Consider the following 20,164-nt stretch of genomic DNA (forward strand, 5'->3'; position numbering starts at 1 on the left):
GAGGCCCCGCTCCCAGGCTGCCCCTTCTCACCGAGCCCCCATCCTCACACTGCCCCTTCCCCCAAAGCCCCACTCCCACGCCACCTCTTCCCCCAGGACCCCGCCCCCGCTCGCTCCTCTCCACCCCCTTCCTCTGTCGCTCACCCTTACAGCCAGTAAAAAGTGGGAGGGCATAGCCCCCTGGTTCCCCCATTCCAGCATCCCTGTCCTGAACCGCCTCTTCCGGCCTTCAAACAACCCCCCAAACCTCACCAACTTCATCATCAGAAGCAAGCTCCCCACAGACCAGGACACAACAACTCAAAGCAGCACCAGACACTACCAGAACAACAGATCCAAAACCTGTGGACATGTCTCTTCTGCTACAATGATCGATATTCCCCACAACACACCTTTCAAGATCAATGCATTCTACACATGCCTATCACGTGTGATGTACCTCATCCACTGCAGTAAATGCCCCAATAACAGCTATGTGGGTGGAACCAGGCACTTACTACACTCTCGAATGAACTCACACAGAAAAATGATAAAAGACAAAAATACCATATCATACGTGTGGGTGAATACTTTTCACTAAATGATCATTCAATATCTGACCTCCTAATGCATGTCCTCAAAGGAAACCTGCAGAACACTTTCAAAAGTCAAACCTCGGAGCTTAAATTCATAACTTTGCTAGAACTAAATATCATAAAAGACACTGGATTTATGGCTTATTTCAACAATCTGTAACCCACTAACTCCCCCCCCCCTTTTGTCCTATGACGGCCGAGGTGTTAGCGAGTCACTTCATCTTGAATGGTCCCTTACAATATATGTTAACCAGTTATGCTAAACAATCTGTTCCACCTTGTATATGGCTGTGACACTCTGTGTACCTTTCTGAGACCCGAAGGAAAGCTCTGTGTAGCTCAAAAGCTTGTCTCTTTCACCAGCAGAAGCTGGTCCAATAAAATATATTACGTCACCCACCTTGTCTCTCTACTTGACATAAAGATATGTTGTTCCCTCCCCCCTCCCGCAAATAATTGAGTTGTAGGGACTGATTTCTGATTGGCTAAAGCACAAGTAAACAATTTAGCGTCACAAGTTCAGTTTGGTCTTTCCTCACCTTTATCTGTGGACGCTCTTGCTAGAATGTTTAACAGCTACTGAGGCTTGATGGGCTTGTTCTACATTTCACCCCCTTGGTATGCACTTGCAGTACTGGAGATAGATACACAACTTCAAATATCTTCCCTGGAGAAATAAAGATGGATTTTAGTTCCCGCACTGGACAGTTCTGTCAAAAACTTGAGGAATGTTATTAGCCACATGTAACATTTTATTTTCATAGATCAACCATGACAGCATGCCACTGCTTATGAAAAAAAAAGTTTAAAAAGAATATCTATCTCAGGGTTTCATACCACCACCCATCGTCACAGTATCTGACTGCCTTCAATGTAAAATCAATAGCAATAGCAAAGTCCCTAGTGGACTTCATAGACCCTCTGGCACTTCTCTCTTTATGGAATCATAACTCTGAGTGGGTAGAGTTTCTTTGTGGTTCCCCCCCACCCCCACCAAGGGGTTTATGGGAGCAAGGGGGTGTCAGTGTTTGCTCCTTTTTTCAGGATTAAATGTCACACATGTAAGGCTGCTTTTTATGTAACTTTAGAAAAAAGTATAAATAAAAAGTGTTAATAAAACTATTTAAATTTAGGGCCAGATTTATTTGTTCTTTGCACAGTTTAAACCTTTGGGCAAACTAACTGAATTCCTGGGAAACCATTTTTCCCTCCCATATTCTTTTAAAATCAACAAATCATTGTTTAATTTTTCTTTTTTATGTTTGGAAAAAACGTATTTTTCAGTTTTGTATTTTCACCGCTTCCTGCTCAATCCCACTGAGCACTTCTTAGGAAAAGTCACTTCTTCTTCAGCTGCTGCAGTAGTTTGTTAGAAAGAGGGTGTGGTATTTTCATGCTGTGACGTCTTTCAAGCCATGCCTGACTATAAAGGAGGCAGGGAGGTAATAAGCCATGCAGCACTCAAAAGTAGTTTCCACAGACTGCAGGGATTTGAAGACTGATTTTATTCTATATCTTCCTTTTAAAGAGAATAAGGAAATTGGATTCAGCTAGCAGTGGCTAATTGCATTGGGGAATAACCGTGTTCAAATTCTCAATGTAAAACTTGGATTTACAGATTTCCTTAAAATCAAGTAAGCATTTTTTCACATGTATGGTGGAAATGATGCAAAAAATCAGAATGAGTCCTGAAATACCCACCAATCAAAACATCAGTGAAAGTGAAATCGGTGATTATAGCACGGGCCAAGGATCTCCTTTGCCTGGGGAAACTGCCAGCCCCAAAAGTTATTCTCAACAGAGCCCATCTTTGCCAGCTTCTGGATTAACAGAATTTAATGTTGTGAGTCCTAAGAGCTGTCATATTCCCCCAGTAAAAACCCAGGAGATGTCTGCTCTCACTGGTAAGATTAAAATTTTGTTCACATACTTTCAACTATTTTGTACAACAATACTGCATCTCTTTGCAAAGCAATACAGTAACTTGTTGTAAGAACTGTGCATTTTAGGTACACGCAGTAATAATGTCAAATGGAGAAAAATGATCAGTTTATGTAGTTAGCTTCTTTTTGGTTTTGATGTGGTTTATTCCTAAAGGCAAAAGTTCTTCAATGTCTTGCAGATTGCTGTAGTAATATTCCATGATTTGTTTACCTATAACATTTTACTGCTCATTTATTTATTTTTTTTAATTATGTTTGGTTCTGCATGTAATAGTAATGTATGACTTGGTGAATAATTATAGAATTGTATATGAATATGTATAATACATTATTGCCTTTACTGAATGCTTCAGTTGCAAGAATGCACCTGGGCAGGTAACTTGATGCATCATCCAGCATTTTTATTATTTAGTAGCTTGAAAGAGAACAATAAAATTAACATCAACTTTGAACTTCGATAGTACTTTCATCCAGGCTGTCAAAGTGCTTTACAAAAGTAATTAATTGAGCCTTAAAAGATCTGCCAGAAGCAGGTATTAATCCCTCTTCTAGAGCCGTTTGAATAGTAAACAACTGACTTGTGAGGTCATATTATTCATGGGTATTCTGTCACCTGCTAAGCATTCAGAAATTCCAAAGGATTCACAAGTTTTAGCAAAAATGACAAGTCATCCCAAAGCGCCTATCATAAGTGCAATTTTTGTTACATGTTTCCTGCTGAAAATATTTCAACCTCCTAAACAGGGAACAAAAACAGGACCACATGAACAGTAGCCAATTCCCAGGCCACTCCCCATCCCCTGTAGTCTCTGATGTGGTAGCATGTCAAGGGTAGAAAGGGGCGTAGTCAGAGCTTACTGAACTCTGGCTATTCTCAGCTGGAAGCAATAGCCAGCCAGAGTAGAACAGTGATTATTGGGTACAGCTGAAAATCTAGTCCATGGGATAAATTTAGCAGTGCAACATGCATCTGATGAAGTGGGTTCTAGCCCACGAAAGCTTATCCCCAAATAAATTTGTTAGTCTCTAAGGTGCCACAAGGACTTCTCGTTGTTTTTGCTGATACAGACTAACATGGCTACCACTCTGAAACCTCAGGTTTTATTTATCTGTGTATGACTGCTATCACCACAGGATCTGATCACCCGAGTCACATATATCCCTGTCATTCTAGGCCACCATGGTCTTGGTGTTTAATCATAATCGCGTCTCCTCTTTTGCTTTAGCTCCACATGCACCACAATGAGGTGCTCTAGGAGATGCAGTAGCTCACCACTGCCTCAGTGAGCATCACCTCTGTCAAAGTCTCAGCTTTCAGCAGCCCATGCAGTGAGTCTTGACACATGAGGGTCCTCCTGAACCTAGGCCTCCTGAACCTAGGCTTTCTTTGTGGCCCTGTGTTCTCTTTCGATTGGCCCACAACCCAAAAGGACAATGGACCCTGCACATCAGTAAATTTTTGTCATGATAAAAGACTTATAAAATTTGATACTTTTAAGGTTTTTCTAAATGCTGGAAAAATCAGTGTTGCTGAAGGGGGGAGGAGTCATGCAACGCCTCTGCCTCTGCTTGCGTCTATCTCTGCTGTTGCTGTCACGGTTGTCTCGGTTGCTGCCTCTGCCTCTAGTTACGATGCTGTGTTCTGAGGTTCTGCCACTTAGCCCAGGTCTTAGTGATTGCAGGTCTTAGTGATTTCACTGGGTAGTGGGGGCACGCGCTGCTGCTGCAATTCATTTTCCCTGTATTCACGATTAAAGTGAACTTTAATCTGAAGCAGCCAAAACTGATCACTTTGGCAAAGCAAGTCTGTCTGCTGATCACCTAGGCAAAGTAGATTTGTCTATGCCAGGGATCGGCAACTTTTGGGGGAAAGATCTCAGGAGCAGACTATATTGGCATAGACCAGGGATTGGCAACATTTGGCCCGCAGCCCGCCAGGGAAAGCCGCTGGCAGGCCGGGCCGGTTTGTTTACCTGCAGCGTCTGCAGGTTCGGCTAATCACAGCTCCCACCGGCCGTGGTTCGCCGCTCCAGGCCAATGGGGGCTGCGGGAAACGGCGGCCAGCACATCCCTCGGCCCGTGCCGCTTCCCGCAGCCCCCATTGGCCTGGGACGGGGAACCATGGCCAGTGGGAGCTGCGATCGGCCGAACCTGCAGACGCTGCAGGTAAACAAACCGGCCCGGCCCACCAGCGGCTTTCCCTGAACCAGAGAACATATAGCTCAGAGTGGGAATTTTCCCCAACTAACAAACCACCTGAAATTATGCACATCCCCTCAGGGCAAAACTACCTCCTACTCTCCCTATCACACATTGGCTTGTAGAATTTATCTTGTGGCAATTTCTTTTTCAAGTACCTTATTTTGATTTTTTCCAGACTCTACGCTTAGCACTTTCCCCCCTCAGAAGCAGTATGTTGGCGTGCGGGTGAAAATGCCAGTGCGGGAGCTGCTGAGAAAAGTCCGGCTTTCCAAAGGGATGGCCCCCAGTGACATAAAGGTAAGAATCTCCTTGAGTTTGAAGAAGTCACCACATATAAAAGTGTAACATGATGGCAAAGTAGGTTACATGTTCTCTCTCTGTGGCTACTGTGCATATGATACCAGCACGGTGCTGCTGCCATCCAATGGAATTACTCCTTTAAGTGAAGTGGTAGAGGTCTGCAATCTGGTGCTGTACATCCCAAATTCAGACATTACTGAGGGACTAGAGTGGAGATTTTTTCAAGAGCAGGGTAGCAAGGATCTTTCTCGTCCAAAAGAAATCACAGTTTCCATGCACTGCAAAAAAATGTATCAGCTAAAAGTTGTTTGTATCAGAATTATTTTGCTCAGGCCACATACTGTGCACTAGTTAAATTTTTCTAGTAAATGTTACCATCTCAAAATATATTAATTTTTGTTTGCTTGCTTGTTTCCTTAGGAAGCACAATCAATAAAGGCAACTACAACTAAAGGATCTTCTGGAACAACAGGTAAAGAACCCCCTTGGGGGAATGCAAACTCCTCTTCCTATAGATTGATGCCTCTCACAAGCACATGTACACAAAGAACTGGGTCACAAGACTCTCAGACACTTCCACTGGCTGCCTACTGTTTTAAGGATATAGGGCCAGATTCTCCGCTGGTATAAACTGGCATAACTATTTTGTTTTGACAGAGCTATGCTGAGATGATGCTGTTGAGGCTGTCCCCTTATATATTTCAAAGTTGTACCCTTTTAAAAAAACAAACAAACAAAAACCCTCTGTAGACTTAGACCCAGCCAGTTTTATGGAGCTTTTCTGTCCTTCTGCTCCCTCCACACATCTAGCAAAAGCTTCCTCAATGTCCCTTAAAGCACACACTGATCCACCCTCATAGTACGTCTATGCTAACACAAATACACATTAATACGTGCACCTTCATGTACTCCAAAGCCCTTGTCAGAACCAGCTTTGTTTCTTAAATTTTTCATGGTTGCACCAGCAACACTGCAGCTCTAGCAGGGCTGCAAAGCTGAGAAACATGCTGCTATAAGAGGGGTGGGCAAACTTTTTGGCCACATCTGCGTATGGAAATTGTATGGTGGGCCATGAATGCTCATGAAATTGAGGGGTTGAGGTTCGGGAGGGGTTGAGGGGCCTGGCTGGGGGGGCGGGCTCTGGGGTGGGGCCAGAAATTAGGAGTTCAGGGTGCGGGAGGGGGCTTCGGGCTGGACAGGGGGCTGGGATGCGGGAGGGGGATCAGGGCTAGGGCAGGGGGTTGGGGCGTGGAGCAGGGCTCTGGGGTGCAGGATCCAGGAGGCGCTTACCTCAAGCAGCTCCCGGAAGCCGCAGCATGTTCCCCTACGGCTCCTATGCGGAGGCGCGGCACCAGCCAGGCGACTCTGCACGCTGCCCCGTCTGCAGGCGCCGCCCCTGCAGATCCCATTGGCCACAGTTCCCGACCAATGGGAGCTGCAGAGCCAGCACTTTGGGCGGGGGGAGTGTGCAGAGCCCCCTGGCTGCCCCTATGCGTAGGAGCCAGAGGGGGGACATGCTGCTGCTTCCAGGAGCCACCACGCGCATGGAGTGGGGCAAGCCCCTGACCCTGCTCCCCAGCTGGAGCATCGGCGCGGGGCAAGCCCCCAACCCCGCTCCCTGGAGGGAGCTCAAGGGCCAGATTAAAAGGTCTGATGGGCCAGACACGGCCTGCGGGCTGTAGTTTGCCCACCTCTGTGCTATAAACAAGGCTTGAGGCATTTTCACCATATACTTCCTCTCACCCATGTATCCTCTGGGGAGAAATATTGGAGTGAATATTATTTGCATTTTTTTAAACTCAAATGTTTTTGTTTTTGTTTCCAATAGCAAGAAGAAAAGCTCGCCCTTATACAGAAAACCCGTTCAGACAGGTATGCATGACACCTTTTGCTTCAGGCAAATCACACCTTTCTGACTTTCCAGGCAAATCACATGTTACAGTTCTGAGGCAGAACAGAACACCTGATGACTGAATTTTGTTTTTCTTCTTGGTGTTTTAGAAAAAGCAAAGTTCTGAGAAAGCACTAAAAGGCTTGGAGGACCTTGATATCCTGGTTGAGGTACTGGAGGAAGACCTGAACAAGAGCCACGCTAAGCTAGAGTCTCTGAGCCCTCTGCCAGCTTGCTGCTGGCACAGCTTTTCCCCTGATATCCAGGCCTCTTGGTGGGAAGCTAACGGCAGCAAACAACCAGCTGGCAGCCTGCTGGAAAGGAGCCAGAACCTGACCAAATTACAGCTGTGTTGCCCATTTGCTGATTGCAACCCACTACTGTGTGGACAGGAGGAGAATTCTTATTTATCCGATTATAAAAAAATGCAACACCCGGACTCCCTGGAAATATCATTTCTGAGTAAAAGCGAGGAACGGAACAGCTGGCAGATGCAGGATGCTTTTATCAATCCCCAGAGGCATTTCCCAGGGCCTTCTGCACAGGACAAACCTTTCTGCTATAATCCACCAGGACAGCATCCAGAGGAGTTCTTGGAAGTTGATGCAACCTCCCGGGACTATGTGGGACATTTGAAGTCAACCTCTGTTTCTTTCGAACAGCAGGACCTTTCTGCCCTCTCTTTCTTCCAGTTCCAACTATACTGGGAGGAGAGTCTCTTGAGAAATATCCCAGTGGACAAGTTGCTTGCACCTGATGAAAACGGGAACAGGTCTGTGACTGTTATATAGATATATAATATATCACTTTCTCTTTTCTGAAACCTTATTGACAAAGGGGAGTTGATCCAATTCCAGCCACTGGTGTTGTGCAAACCTTTAGGTTTGGTCTACACCTAAAACGTAGATTGACCTAGCTTTGTTGGTCAGGATGTGAAAAATTCACTCCCTTAAGAGATATAGTTGAGCCAAACTAAGTCGCGGTATAGACACCACTCTTGCCTGTTGAGAGGGTAGATGTACCACAGCAGTGGAAAAACACCATCCGTTGCTGTAGCAAGCATCTACACTACAGCAATGTAGCTGCAGCTGACCCGCAGTGTCACTTGTAGCATAGACAAAGCCTGAGTGAAGGCAGTGCAAACTGTAATTTGGATCAGTGCAGTTGGACCTGGTTTTAGGTAGGGACAAGTTCTACCAGTGCGGATAGCAACTTTGCCTGTCCACACTAGAGGTTTGCACTGGTGTATTTAGCCCACTTTCTGGCCACTGACAACTGAAATCAGGACAGCATCCCAGTATAAATAAGGCCAAGGTCTGAAGTGCTAGAAGAAAATGTAATCAAAGGCATCTGTTCTGAAACAATTACTTTATGCTCCTGAGAAACTGATTTGCAATAATAAAACTCCTTAACATTGTTTATCAGTCTGCAAACAGTCTATGAATAATTGCTATTTTTAGTAGCTGGCAATAAAAATGGGTGAGGAGATTAGCAACGTATGTATGTTTTGATGTAGTGTGCAGGCAGCAGACTTCCAAAGAATTGGGAGTGCCTGCTTCACTGGAACTGACTTGAAGACAACAAGGTTATTGATCCCATTTCACTAGAATAAACTGTGTTTAAAGAGCAAATATTTGTTTACCCAGACAAACAATCCCTCCCCCACCCCACCCCACCCCAAAAAACCCCAACCACTTGATTTCCTTCACAGCTCAGCCAGTTTAAGGAAGCTGATATAAAACAGAAGTGGCCTTTCTTAAAACTGGCCTAGTCTCAGCAGGGATGAGACGTCTTGATTGTCTTTAAAATGCAATCAAAGGGATCCAAACACAATCTCATTTTACAGGATTGCAACATTATATGAAACGAAATGTAATAAGTGGACCAAGTGCTATGCCGAAGAGTGATCCTGAATACAGCAATAAATGATAGAAATAAATAAAATAAAATGATTGGGTATGCCAATAACCATATGCATGTACTAGGATCTATTTGTTCTACACAAAGGCTAAGTTTACACGGTGAGCTAGGGGTGTGATTCCCAGCTTGCTTCTGCAGGGGGGTGAATTTCACCTAAAAAGAGAAACATTGTTTTGCAGCTGGAGTTAGAAGTTATTTTTCGGTTTTGGTCAGGAGGGTTTCTACATTTCCCCACTTGTACCATACCAGAGAACTAGTGTTGCCAATTCTCCAGGATTGTCCTGGAGTCTCCAGGAATTAAAGATTAATCTTTCATTAAAGATTATGTTGTGTGATGAAACTTCCAGGAATACGTCCAACCACAACTGGCAACCCTACAGAGAACCCTGGTAAGGGAGGATGGGGAAATGGGGTGTATACACAATCCCTGGCAGGATGGATGTTGCGGGGGGGTCTCTGAAATACAGAGAGATGAGAGACAGGTGCACGGGGAGTTTGTGGGGTGAAATGGAGGGATGCAACTAGCCCGTGGTATGTGCAGTGATCTCAGCCTACAGACCTACAAAGTGTGTGTGCCCTCCCTCACCCCCTCAGCTAATAGAGAGTAAAGAATAAATGACTGAAATACCGAACTGTCCCCAAAGTTTTTGATGCCTTATTCTACACACTGAAAAAAATGGTTCCTTTTGCTTTAAGATACCACCCCTGTGGTTATTTTAGAAACCTTGCCCACATTTGCTGAATGTTCTAATGCATTACAAACCTTGTCCTATTCCAGGCTCCTGCACAAGGCTGTCACTCAAGGAAGGAGAGCACTGGCGTATGCACTTGCACAGAGATTTGCATCTCTAAACAAAATTGATGAGAAGGATGCAGCAAAACGGGTATGACACTAACTGGAAAAAAAATCGGGCACATCTCTAGTACATTAAAGGATCTCTAAGCATTTTCCAAACATTGATTTTAAACTCCTAACACCCCAGTCAGCCAGGTATTACTACTGTCATTTTACAGATGGGGAAACTGAGGTGCAGGGAGGTGAAATGATTTGCAGAAGATCACACAGCAAGTCAGTGGCTGAGCTAGGAATAGAACCCAGGAGTCCTGACACCACGCCCCTCCACCAGTAGACCACACTTCCTTCCCAGAACCAGGAATAGACCCTAGAAGTCCTGACTCCCAATGTTTTCCCCAGCTGCTAATCCATGCTGCTTAAAGACTTTTCATTTTTTCCACTGTAAATTCTCTCTCTCTCTCTCTCTCTCTCTTATCATTAGACAGCATTACATCTAGCTGCTGAAAAGAACCAGCACCTGATGGTCAATGATTTGATTTCTCTGGGAGCCAATGTCAATGAACAGGACAGTTTAGGGAAAACACCACTCCATCTGTGTGCAGAGAACGGGTACTTAAGAGTTTTGGATGTAAGTAGAGCTTTAGTTAGAGATACAGTGTAATTACAGAGACAAAGAGTCCTGTGGCACCTTATAGACTAACAGACGTATTGGAGCATGAGCTTTTGTGGGTGAATACCCACTTCGTCAGACGCATGTAATTACACTATCATATGCACTGGATTTTTCTGCCTGCATTTTGCAGGAGACGCATGCATATTATGCCATGCAAAATGTGAGACGACTCTCTATATATGAGAAACCATGCCACCGGACATGAACTGGGGTCACTATTGTTATTGTTTTATTGTACTGTAGCAGTGCCCAGAGGCCACCAACAATATTTACAATCTCTGCATCCTCCTCCTTTCAGGTTCTGAAAAAATGTAAAGAAGGCGGCATGCATGTGGAAGTGGATCTAACTGACCATTATGGTAAGAGATGCCATTTTAACTACAATGAAGCCTACTGTGGACTTCTCTAAGGTTCCAAATTCTGGCTTTACTCTAGGCTAAGTAATTTTAAACCCCAGAAATTAGGTCGGAAATATCAAGTTGGCAATATTTGCCAGCCACACCCTGCTGGGAAGGGCTGAATTCTTCCAGCTCACTGAGGCTGGTGCTTTGCTATGCCACCGGGATATAAAAAAGGTAGAAGTGGTTCTCTACAGGTAGAAGCCCCAGGGTGAGGGCTGAGCAGTCCTGAGGGAAGACCCCCCCTGGGAATAGCTAAGCCTGGGAAGAAAGCTTGAGTTGAACATTATCTAATTGTTGGTGTTTTTGTTGAAACCACAATACCCAATCATTTGGATTTAGTCCCCAGCAAGTGACTGATGTCATTGTGGTTCTTCCTATTCAGGTTTAACACCATTACACTGTGCAGTTCTTGCTCACACTGCATTAGTGAGGGAGTCTCAAAAAGTCATCAACCACAGTGACATGCGGAAGTTTCTGCAACTGCGCAAAGATAAAATTCTTGAGGGAATTAATTGTTTATTACAAATGGGAGCAAACCCTGGGCTGCAGGTGAGTGTCACTCTCCGGGTAAATGACTTGTTTACTTGTTTTTGTGGGTGGGTGGGTGGGCGAGTTTCATTTCCCTCCCTTAATTTTAGATTCCTTTTTTCATAGAAACCAAAATCGTGTCAAACTGCAACTCACTTTCTAAAAATCCAGGAAAATAAGGAGATGATGTGTTTCGTCCAATCTCATGGCCCCAAAAGGGAGGACTTTCTTCAGGAGGTAATTCGGTTAATTTGGTGAAAAGATAATTGCAGAGGATATATAGAGTTAATATCCAATAAAGAAAACACCATATATATATAAACACAATGGCTGAGGTTCTGGCTGTGCATGTAGGTGGCCCAACCAAAAAAGGTACAGTTCAGGGGTAGGGGCACTATGGTGGCTTTAATCTACTTTTGTACCCTCCGTATTCTGGGTTGTTGTAGGGGCTACTCTAATTTACAGCATTCCCCCTCCCCACCAGGACTCCAATGGGGTGCACCACTGGCTGCAGCAGAGTCTCCATCCCCACTCCTGGCCCACACTCTACACCTGGGCTTTTGAGGGGGCCAGCACAGGGAAGCTGCACCAGGATAATTCTATCCTGCTGACTTTCATGACCCCCTAAGCTGCCATAACGCACAGTTATCTATAAGAGCTTAATGCAGACAAGGTATTATTTTGTTAATATTTATTCTAACCCATGCCAATGAAATATCAGCACCCCCCAAAACCTACACGACAAAAATAGAAAATATTTGAAATGATCTTCTGAGTCTTAGTGCATCTTGTAAAAGTTTTGCCTGACTCTTCGGTTGTAAGTGCCTTGGGGCAGGAACCAAGTCTCCAACCCTGCAAATACTTACTCAGGTGCTTAACCGTCCGCAGAATTGCATCCAACGGTGAAATCCTACCCCACTGAAGCCAATAGGAGTTTTGCCATTAACTTCAGCAGGGCCAGAATTTCACCCTAAGTCTATCTGTATCTTGCCAAGGGCAGAGCAACAAACCATCAGTACTTAAGAAATAATAATAATCCTGTATCCCTCTCAGTCCCTTTCTGACCTTTTCATTGACTGAATATGCCTCATAAGAGCCTCTAGTCTGCAAAGGTTTCTGGAAAGCTAGCAAGGCAATTAAGATAATAGTGTGAAGCCAATACAAGTGATTATTCATTGTACGTGTATATATAACAGTAAATGTGCCTCCTTAATATTTGTGTTCTTTAGGAGATAGATGTGCGGGGGGGGGGGAGCAATAAAAATAATTTCAACCCAGATTTTAATGGAGTCCTTTATCACTAAATTAAGAGACTGAACTTGCCATCTTCTGTCCCCTGGGGTTAGAATAGAGTAAGGAATCTGGCCCCTGCATGTCAGGACCTGAATGTATCCATAGGGAGGAAATGAGGTCATGGTGATGAGTGAAAATGCTTGACTGTTTTGGATGCTTCATTTGTACAGGACTGTGGCTTACTGAACGTACTGAGTGGCGGGACCCTTCCATATTTACAAGAAATGTCTGAGCTTCTTTCCTCTTCATCTTCAAATGTCTTTGGCCATGTCCTTAAAGGTAAATTGTGATGAAGGCAACTGTGCTGCATAGTTAAGGGCATCCTAACTGAATAGCTATAGTGTAGAAGCTGCTTACATAGGGTTGCCAGGTGTCCGGTTTTCGACCAGAACACCTGGTCAAAAAGGGACCCTCGTGTCTCCGGTCAGCACCGCTGACTGGGCCATTAGAAGTCTGGTGGGTGGTGCACCAGGACTAAGGCAAGCGCCTTGCCTGCTCTGGCTCTGCGTGGCTCCTGGAAGCAGCTGGCATGTCCGGCTCCTAGGTGCAGGGGCAATCAGGGAAGTTCTGTGTGCTGCCCCCGCCCCCAGCGCCAGCACCATAGCTCCCATTGGCTGGGAACCGCGACCAATGGGAGCTATGGGGGCGGTGCCTGCGGGCGCGGCAGCCACGCACCGCACAGAGCTGCCTGGCCGCACCTACATCTAGGGGCTGCTTCTGGGAGCAGCGTGGAGCCAGGGCAGGCAGGGAGCCTGCCTTAGCCCCGCTGCGCCACCGACCGGGAGCCGCCTGAGGTAAGTGCCACCCGTCTGGAGCCCAAACCCCCTGCCCCAGATAGGAACCCCCTCCCGCACCCAAACTCCCTCCCAGAGCCCACACCCCCTCCCACACCATAACCCCCTACCCCAGACCTGAGCCCCCCTCCGGAGCCCGCACCCCACACCCACTCCCTCACCCCTACCGCTACCCCAGCCTTAAGCCCCCACACCCAAATTCCCTCTCTGAACTCACATCCCTCACCCCCTCCCACATGCCAAACCCCTTGGCCCCAGCCCAGACCCCCTCCTGCACCCCAAGCCCCTCATCCCTGGCCCCACCCCAGAGCCCATACCCCCAGCTGGAGCCCTCACCCCAACCCTCTGCCCCAACCCAGTGAAAGTGAGTGAGGGTGGGGGAGAGCGAGCGAGCAACGGAGGGAGGGGGGCTGGAGTGAGTGGGGCCGGGGCCTCAGAGACAGGGTGGGGCCTCAGGGAAGGGTGGGGCAGTGGCGAGGCATGGGTGTTTGGTTTTGTGCAATTAGAAAGTTGGCAACCCTATACTCACCTGTAGAATAGTATCTCCCCCCACCCGCCCCGGATCCCTACTTACGGCTCTGTAACCCTCATTCCTGTTCCTGTTTGATCATTTGTTGTCCGCTGAACGTAGTTGAACCCTGGGCTTAGTGGTTTCTCCCCTTAGGCTGGGGGAGGGGCCTTCAGTAGGGTTACCATTCGTCCGGATTCCCCCGGACATGTCCGGCTTTTTGAGCTAAAAATAGCGTCCGGGGGGAATTTGTAAATGTCCGGACTCCCCCCCCCCCCCCCCCCTCCATGCAGAGCGCGCTCGGCTAACAGGGCAGCCGGCCGGATGGTGCCACTTACATGGGGCTCCGACAGCCAGAGAGAGCCCCTCCTCCTCTCCCCTGCGGCAGAGATCACTCCCTCCCTGCATTTGCAGATCGCCTCCGGCAGTCTGGAGCTCCTCCCCCGCTCCTCCTCCCCTGCTGCCCAGCGTGCGGGGACGAACGGCTCAGGTCGTTCCTGAGCAAGTTCACAGAGACGTTAGGCGAAGGCCAACAACAAGGGGGCCAGAGGGTTGGAGAAGGGACAGGGAAGTTCTGGAGGGGGCAGTCAAGAGACGGGGGGGGGGGGTCGGGAGTTCGGGGGGGCTTTCTGAGGGGGGTGTGGATAAGGTTTTGGGCAGTCAGGGTACAGGTAGGGGGTAGGGTCCTGGGGGGCAGTTAGGGGGGGGTCTTAGGAGGGGGCAGTTAGGGGATAAGGAACAGGGAGGCTTAGGTAGGGGGTGGGGTTCTGGAGGGCAGTTAGGAGCAGGGGTCCCAGGAGGGGGCAGTCAGGGGACAAGGAGCGAGGGGGGGGTTGGGAGTTCTGGGGGGGGCTGTCAGGGGACAGGAGTGGGGAGAGGGATCGGAGCAGTCAATGGGACAGGGAGCAGAGGGGTTTAGATGGGTCGGGAGTTCGGGGGGGGCGCTGTCAGGGGGTGGGGAGTGGTTGGATGGGGCGTGGGAGTCCCAAGGGTCTGTCTGGGGGTGGGGGTCTGGATAAGGGTTGGGGCAGTCAGGGTACAGGTGGGGGTAGGGTCCTAGGGGGCCAGTTAGGATGGGGGGACGGTCTCAGGAGGGGGCAGTCAGGGGACAAGAGGCAGGGAGGCTTAGGTAGGGGGTGGAGTCCTGGGGGGCAGTTAGGGGCAGGGGTCCCAGGAGGGGGCAGTCAGGGGACAAGGAGCGGGGGGGAGGGTTGGGGGTTCTGAGGGGGGTGGGAGGGGCAGGGGCGGGGCTAGGGCAGGACGGGGGCGGGGCTCCTCCCGTCCTCTTTTTTGCTTGCTGAAATATGGTAACCCTAGCCTTCAGCTGTGGGTGGGCTTGCACTCACCCACCTTCCTGGAACTTGAGTAAGTTTAGGATAGTATCATATGGCTTGATCCAGAGCCAATGTAGTCAAGGAGAAAAATACCTGATTTCAAAAGACTTTGGATCAGGCCCAGAGTTCTGCACTGCACTGAAATCACCTTTGCCTGCAGAGACAAGCAGAAAAAAAATGTAGAATAACTAAAACAAGACAGCTACTATTGAACTGAATGCTTCGTTTGTTTGTTTGCCTTCTAGGAATGTGCCAGTAGGTTCATTATTCCCATCTCATCCTCCGCAGCTGTTGCTGAGGAACAGCCAGAAAACAGACAGTAAAAGTCTTCTGAATTTGTTAAAACTTGAGCTGCTGATGAAAACGCCCCCCGAGAGCCCAGAATTGGACTAATCGAAATTAGAGAGGAAAATACTCAAAAGAAGTTTTCAAACTCGGGCATCTAACGTTAGGAGCCTTAAATACGTGGCCTAGTTTTCAAAAGCGCTGAGCACTCACAGCTCCCTGTGAAGCTAGTTCAAGTTGTGGGAGCTCAGAATCCTGAAAATTGAGCCATTACAATATAGGTGTCTAATTTTGAAAATGTTGACCATAGATCTCTGGAGTCCAACCCCCTAAGTGCCAGTACAAGATTATTCCCTACCATATGAGTTGAATTTTCAGAGATGCTAAGCACCTGCAGTGGCATGTAAAGGCAATGGGAACTCCAAAGATGGGGTTATCACAGATTTTTAAGGCACGCACTGAAAAAAATTCTTACAACTGACTATGTGTTTTCAACTAAGGACAAGTTTTTTAAAGATACAATCAGAGTTTATAACTGTAGAAGATTGTATATGTAAGTAGTCTGGAATAGTAAAACTGAAATTTTAAAACCATTAATCAATTTTTGTACGATCAACAGAAGAAAAATTTCTTCCATATAACTTTAGATATTTACTCACAATATTCGATGTCATCTTTATACCAAGTAACTTTTCAATTTAAAAAAAATCAAAACTGTTATCACAGAATAATTGGGGATCTGTTAGGAAATTTTAGAGACTTAGTAACTACTTCCCGAAAACCTCAATACCTGTCTCCAGATTTAGTCTCACTTTATTGTAAACTCTGATTGTGAATTAGCTGGTTTCTATGAAACTTCCTTGTTTGCTACATATGGAGCAATATATAACACATAAAAGGATTGATCCTCTGCAATCAATTCATATATCCCTCTGTCTTTGAAATAAATGGGAGAGATTTTATTCATGTGTAAACATTGTAGAATCAGGGTTACAGGTAACAAGTACTTACGAATGTGATCTATTTTCCCCCTATGTGAATTATGTCTTTGCATTTTGCTTTTAATAAAGGGTCTCCTTCCTCTCATTGAATATTTTTGAGTATTAAGCTCTGAGAGCTACTGTTCAATGGATGATGGATCAGGCCCTAAACTTCTTACCTTTTAATCAGCTAAACAATGTTCTTATATCAAGATTTTTTATATTCAGGTTGTATTTTCCCCCAGAGTGAGGAACAGAGTCTGAATAAGAATTATAACTGCATATATTTAAAATAAATTATTCTATATTATATTGTATGTTGAATATTCACTTCCTGATTTCCATATATCTCCTCAGTGTGGGATATCGAATGAGGTCTTTCTTTCAGAGTTTTACCCAAAATAGAACTATTTTCCTTAATTTGGTTTCTTTTCTATTATATTTCATCCATCTTTACTACTGTTTGCACTTTAGCTTGGATGAAGGATGTCAGGAGTCATTCCTAGGCTTAGGGACAGAGAACCTGAACCTACCAGCAGAATTAGGCTTTTCTAGGGATTTGCAATATTTTGGAAATTTTAGTTTGTTTTTTAAAAGAAAAGATCATGGTGAATGTTTCAGAGACCACTATATACAATAAATCATCTTGATTTTCTTATACCACATGCATGATAGAACTCAGGAATATTGTATCACTTTATTAAACTGAGAAATAAGAATTAAGGACTAGATCTAGCCCCCACCGAAGTCAATGGAAAGACTTTCATTGATTTTAATGGCCTTTAAATCCTGGAATACAACTAAAAAAGTACAAATGAGGCAGCATAATAATAGAGATTTTAACTTGTATTAGTGATCCTTTGTACTGGAGTCAAATCAGTTGTGGACTTCACAGATAAAAGTGTAAAGAGTACAGAAGCAAGATATACAATAAGAACATAGTACTGTCCTTATTTCCATGGGATCTGTGTATGTGAGGGCAGAACTTGAACCTTGAACTTTTGATTTGTATCACTTATTAAATATTATGCTCAAAACTGAATTAACCATTGTAAAATATATAATTTACAGGCTGTATTTTAATGAAGACTCAGTGAGAACTTTGTCTAATATGCAATGAATTATATTCCACTATTTCTCACTGTCAATAAATGCTGATAATTTCACACTCATGTATTTACTGTGTTACCTATTGGTATCAGTGTTGTATTACATTATAAAGTAAAAGATAGTTAGAAACTTGGAAATAAGAGCATCTTATGCACTAACAATCTGCTTAAATTCATCATTATTAAAAGGGGGTAATACCACCATTACCAAAAGTGAAGAGAGAGATTCTTAAACCAGATTTTGGTCTGAATAGAGTCTTGGTTTTTAGACAGTCACTCTAGCAAGGAATCTGTTTGGAACCTTTAAACATTCCTATACCAACTCTGCAAATAGTGTAGTTCTTATTTACAATATGTGAAATTCAAGCTATAAAACTGATCTTAATGTGCTCCTTTTATTCATTCCTCACATTTACATGAGAACTTCCTAAAGAACTGGAACATAGAAATAGGAAAGATGTTCTTTTAAAAAAGATTTTTTTCCCCTCTCCCTTGTCTCACCCACTTAAATGTATTTTATAATCATGTCTAAAAATTTCTAGCTTCAGATCAGAAACTAATCTGTGATTCAGGGAACCAGAGACTTCACTAATGCAAGAGTTCATAGAGGGAGAGGCTGTTTTAACGATCAATCACATAAAATATTTCAGGCCAAAGGGGGCATTCCTGGGAAAGAAGGCGGCTTAAAATAGGAATTGTCTTTCATAAAAATATATTGCACTTCTATAACTTTTATCTAATTATCTCTACACTTCACAAACATTTATAAAGCCTCATACCAATCCTATTGGGTAAAATATGAGATATAAAGGGCTCACTTTTTCTACCACTGAAATGCAACCCTGTCTGTGTAGAACATGGTAGATCTTTAACACCAGCACAGAACACAGTAGTTTGATGGGAAGTGAAGAACACAGTATCTAACTCGGGAATTTGGGGAGGCAGTACATAACTACCAATATTGCAATTTGGCCAAGACACTTACGTTAACTCCCTGATTCATACAGAAGTTGAGTTTAGGATCTTTAATGACCACAGTTGTTCCGACTCAACATTTCTCTTTTACATCTCTTTGGAAAAAACTCCCTGACCCCATGCTTGGTACAGATTCATTACTGATTCAGAGGGAAGGCTGCTGCTTACTGAATCATCAACACTATTACCTGTTGCGCCCCCCGAGTGTTCCTTGTAGATCTTCTCTCCAAGAACTGTCCCAGCGCAGCCCTGCTTAGCTTAGGAAAGGTAACAGGATCACATCAAAAGGTGCTATAGTCTTTCCAAACTTAACTAAATAGCCTCTCCCATGACTTTGTAATGAAGAAATAAGATGGGTTTGCAATATAGGTTCAGGTCTTAAAGCGCAAAATCAACCAAACTATTAAATGCAAAAAACCGCCATCTTCAGGCAACATACAAGTCCAACCAGCACACGGTATTACTTTAAGACATAAAGTGCAGGGGCCTGGCATTTGAATGCAAAAGTCAATCTGCAGCACAGAAAGAGACAAAACAAGCACCTGGATCAGATGTAATGCTTTAAATGCCTTTTGGGGAATTTTTGCATCAGGAGAGAGGACGTTCATTATGAAACTGTTGCAGACATGCTATGACTTGAAGAAGAGTCGGGTGAACTGCTGCATTCAGTGCAGAGGATTTATCTACCTACAGAACAGCACTGTTACATACTGGACATATTTGGATTCAGAGGTTAGGACTGGGACAAAAAGACTGGCAGTGTAAACAAAAGACAGGTTGAATATGATCCCCTTTGACTTACAGAACCTTATAGTAATTTGAGTCAGTTCAAAGCTGTCTCCTTTCACAGAGATTTTGTATTTAATATTAGTTTGTCTCCTGTAAGAACAATGTCCTGAGGTTGTCTATCCTTCCACACTGTGGGAACTGTAGGCAAGAGGTCTGCTGGGTTTCCAGAGGAAGGAAACCTCCCCTTCCAACCTAGGGTGACCAGATAGCAAGTGTGGGGGGAAAAAGGACGGGGTGGGGGGCAATATGCGCCTATATAAGACTAAGCCCCAAATATTGGGACTGTCCCTATAAAATAAGGACATCTGGTCACCCTATTCTAAGGACACGGAGCAGCAGTGAAGCCACTTCACATAGTCACAGATGTAATAACCCTTGCAGATACAATACTTCCCTCCCTAGCAGTGCTAGAGTGCAGATATCTGCAAAGTAGCTTCCTTGGCACACACGGATGTCGTTCCAGTAATCTTCAGAAAATATTATTAACATATGCATATAGTGCCATCTGTTTTCATAACACCTTGCAAAAAGAGATAAGGCACATTCTTGGCTCCCCAAACAGCTTGCAGTCTACCTATGACTACTAGACAAATACTCACCAGTTATGGGGTAATGGTTCAGGAGAGGGTGGCTGAGGGGATTACGGAGGATGAGAAGAATGGAGGGATTTCATGGGGGAGTGAGAGGGTGCTTGGCAAACAAGAGAGACATTATTCCAGGCGTTAGGTTCAGCATGATGGAACATGCAATATGGCGAGTGGAACCAAGAAATGTCAGAGAAGAGATTCTGACCCACATTCTCAGCAGCATGCAGTTCTGTTCAGCAACAAAGAAGCCCCACCTGTGGTCCCCTGATTTTAGAATCAGT

The 20,164-nt window shown here is 45.1% G+C and overlaps 1 protein-coding gene across 1 annotated transcript in view; it reads left to right on the forward strand.

Annotated features, from left to right (window-relative positions):
• Positions 1–2,256: 2,256 nt before the first annotated feature.
• Positions 2,257–20,164, forward strand: part of LOC135889226 (NF-kappa-B inhibitor zeta-like) — a 74,352-nt gene continuing 56,444 nt past the window's right edge. Inside the window, exons 1-11 of the mRNA XM_065417055.1 lie at positions 2,257–2,479; positions 4,896–5,017; positions 5,441–5,492; positions 6,849–6,892; positions 7,022–7,683; positions 9,610–9,715; positions 10,109–10,255; positions 10,599–10,659; positions 11,084–11,250; positions 11,356–11,466; positions 12,693–12,801. Coding sequence (XP_065273127.1) covers positions 2,257–2,479; positions 4,896–5,017; positions 5,441–5,492; positions 6,849–6,892; positions 7,022–7,683; positions 9,610–9,715; positions 10,109–10,255; positions 10,599–10,659; positions 11,084–11,250; positions 11,356–11,466; positions 12,693–12,801 — 1,804 coding nt within the window. The remainder of the gene's footprint in view (positions 2,480–4,895; positions 5,018–5,440; positions 5,493–6,848; positions 6,893–7,021; positions 7,684–9,609; positions 9,716–10,108; positions 10,256–10,598; positions 10,660–11,083; positions 11,251–11,355; positions 11,467–12,692; positions 12,802–20,164) is intronic.

Source organism: Emys orbicularis, chromosome 15 (assembly GCF_028017835.1).
Source record: "Emys orbicularis isolate rEmyOrb1 chromosome 15, rEmyOrb1.hap1, whole genome shotgun sequence".
Taxonomy (NCBI): domain Eukaryota; kingdom Metazoa; phylum Chordata; order Testudines; family Emydidae; genus Emys; species Emys orbicularis.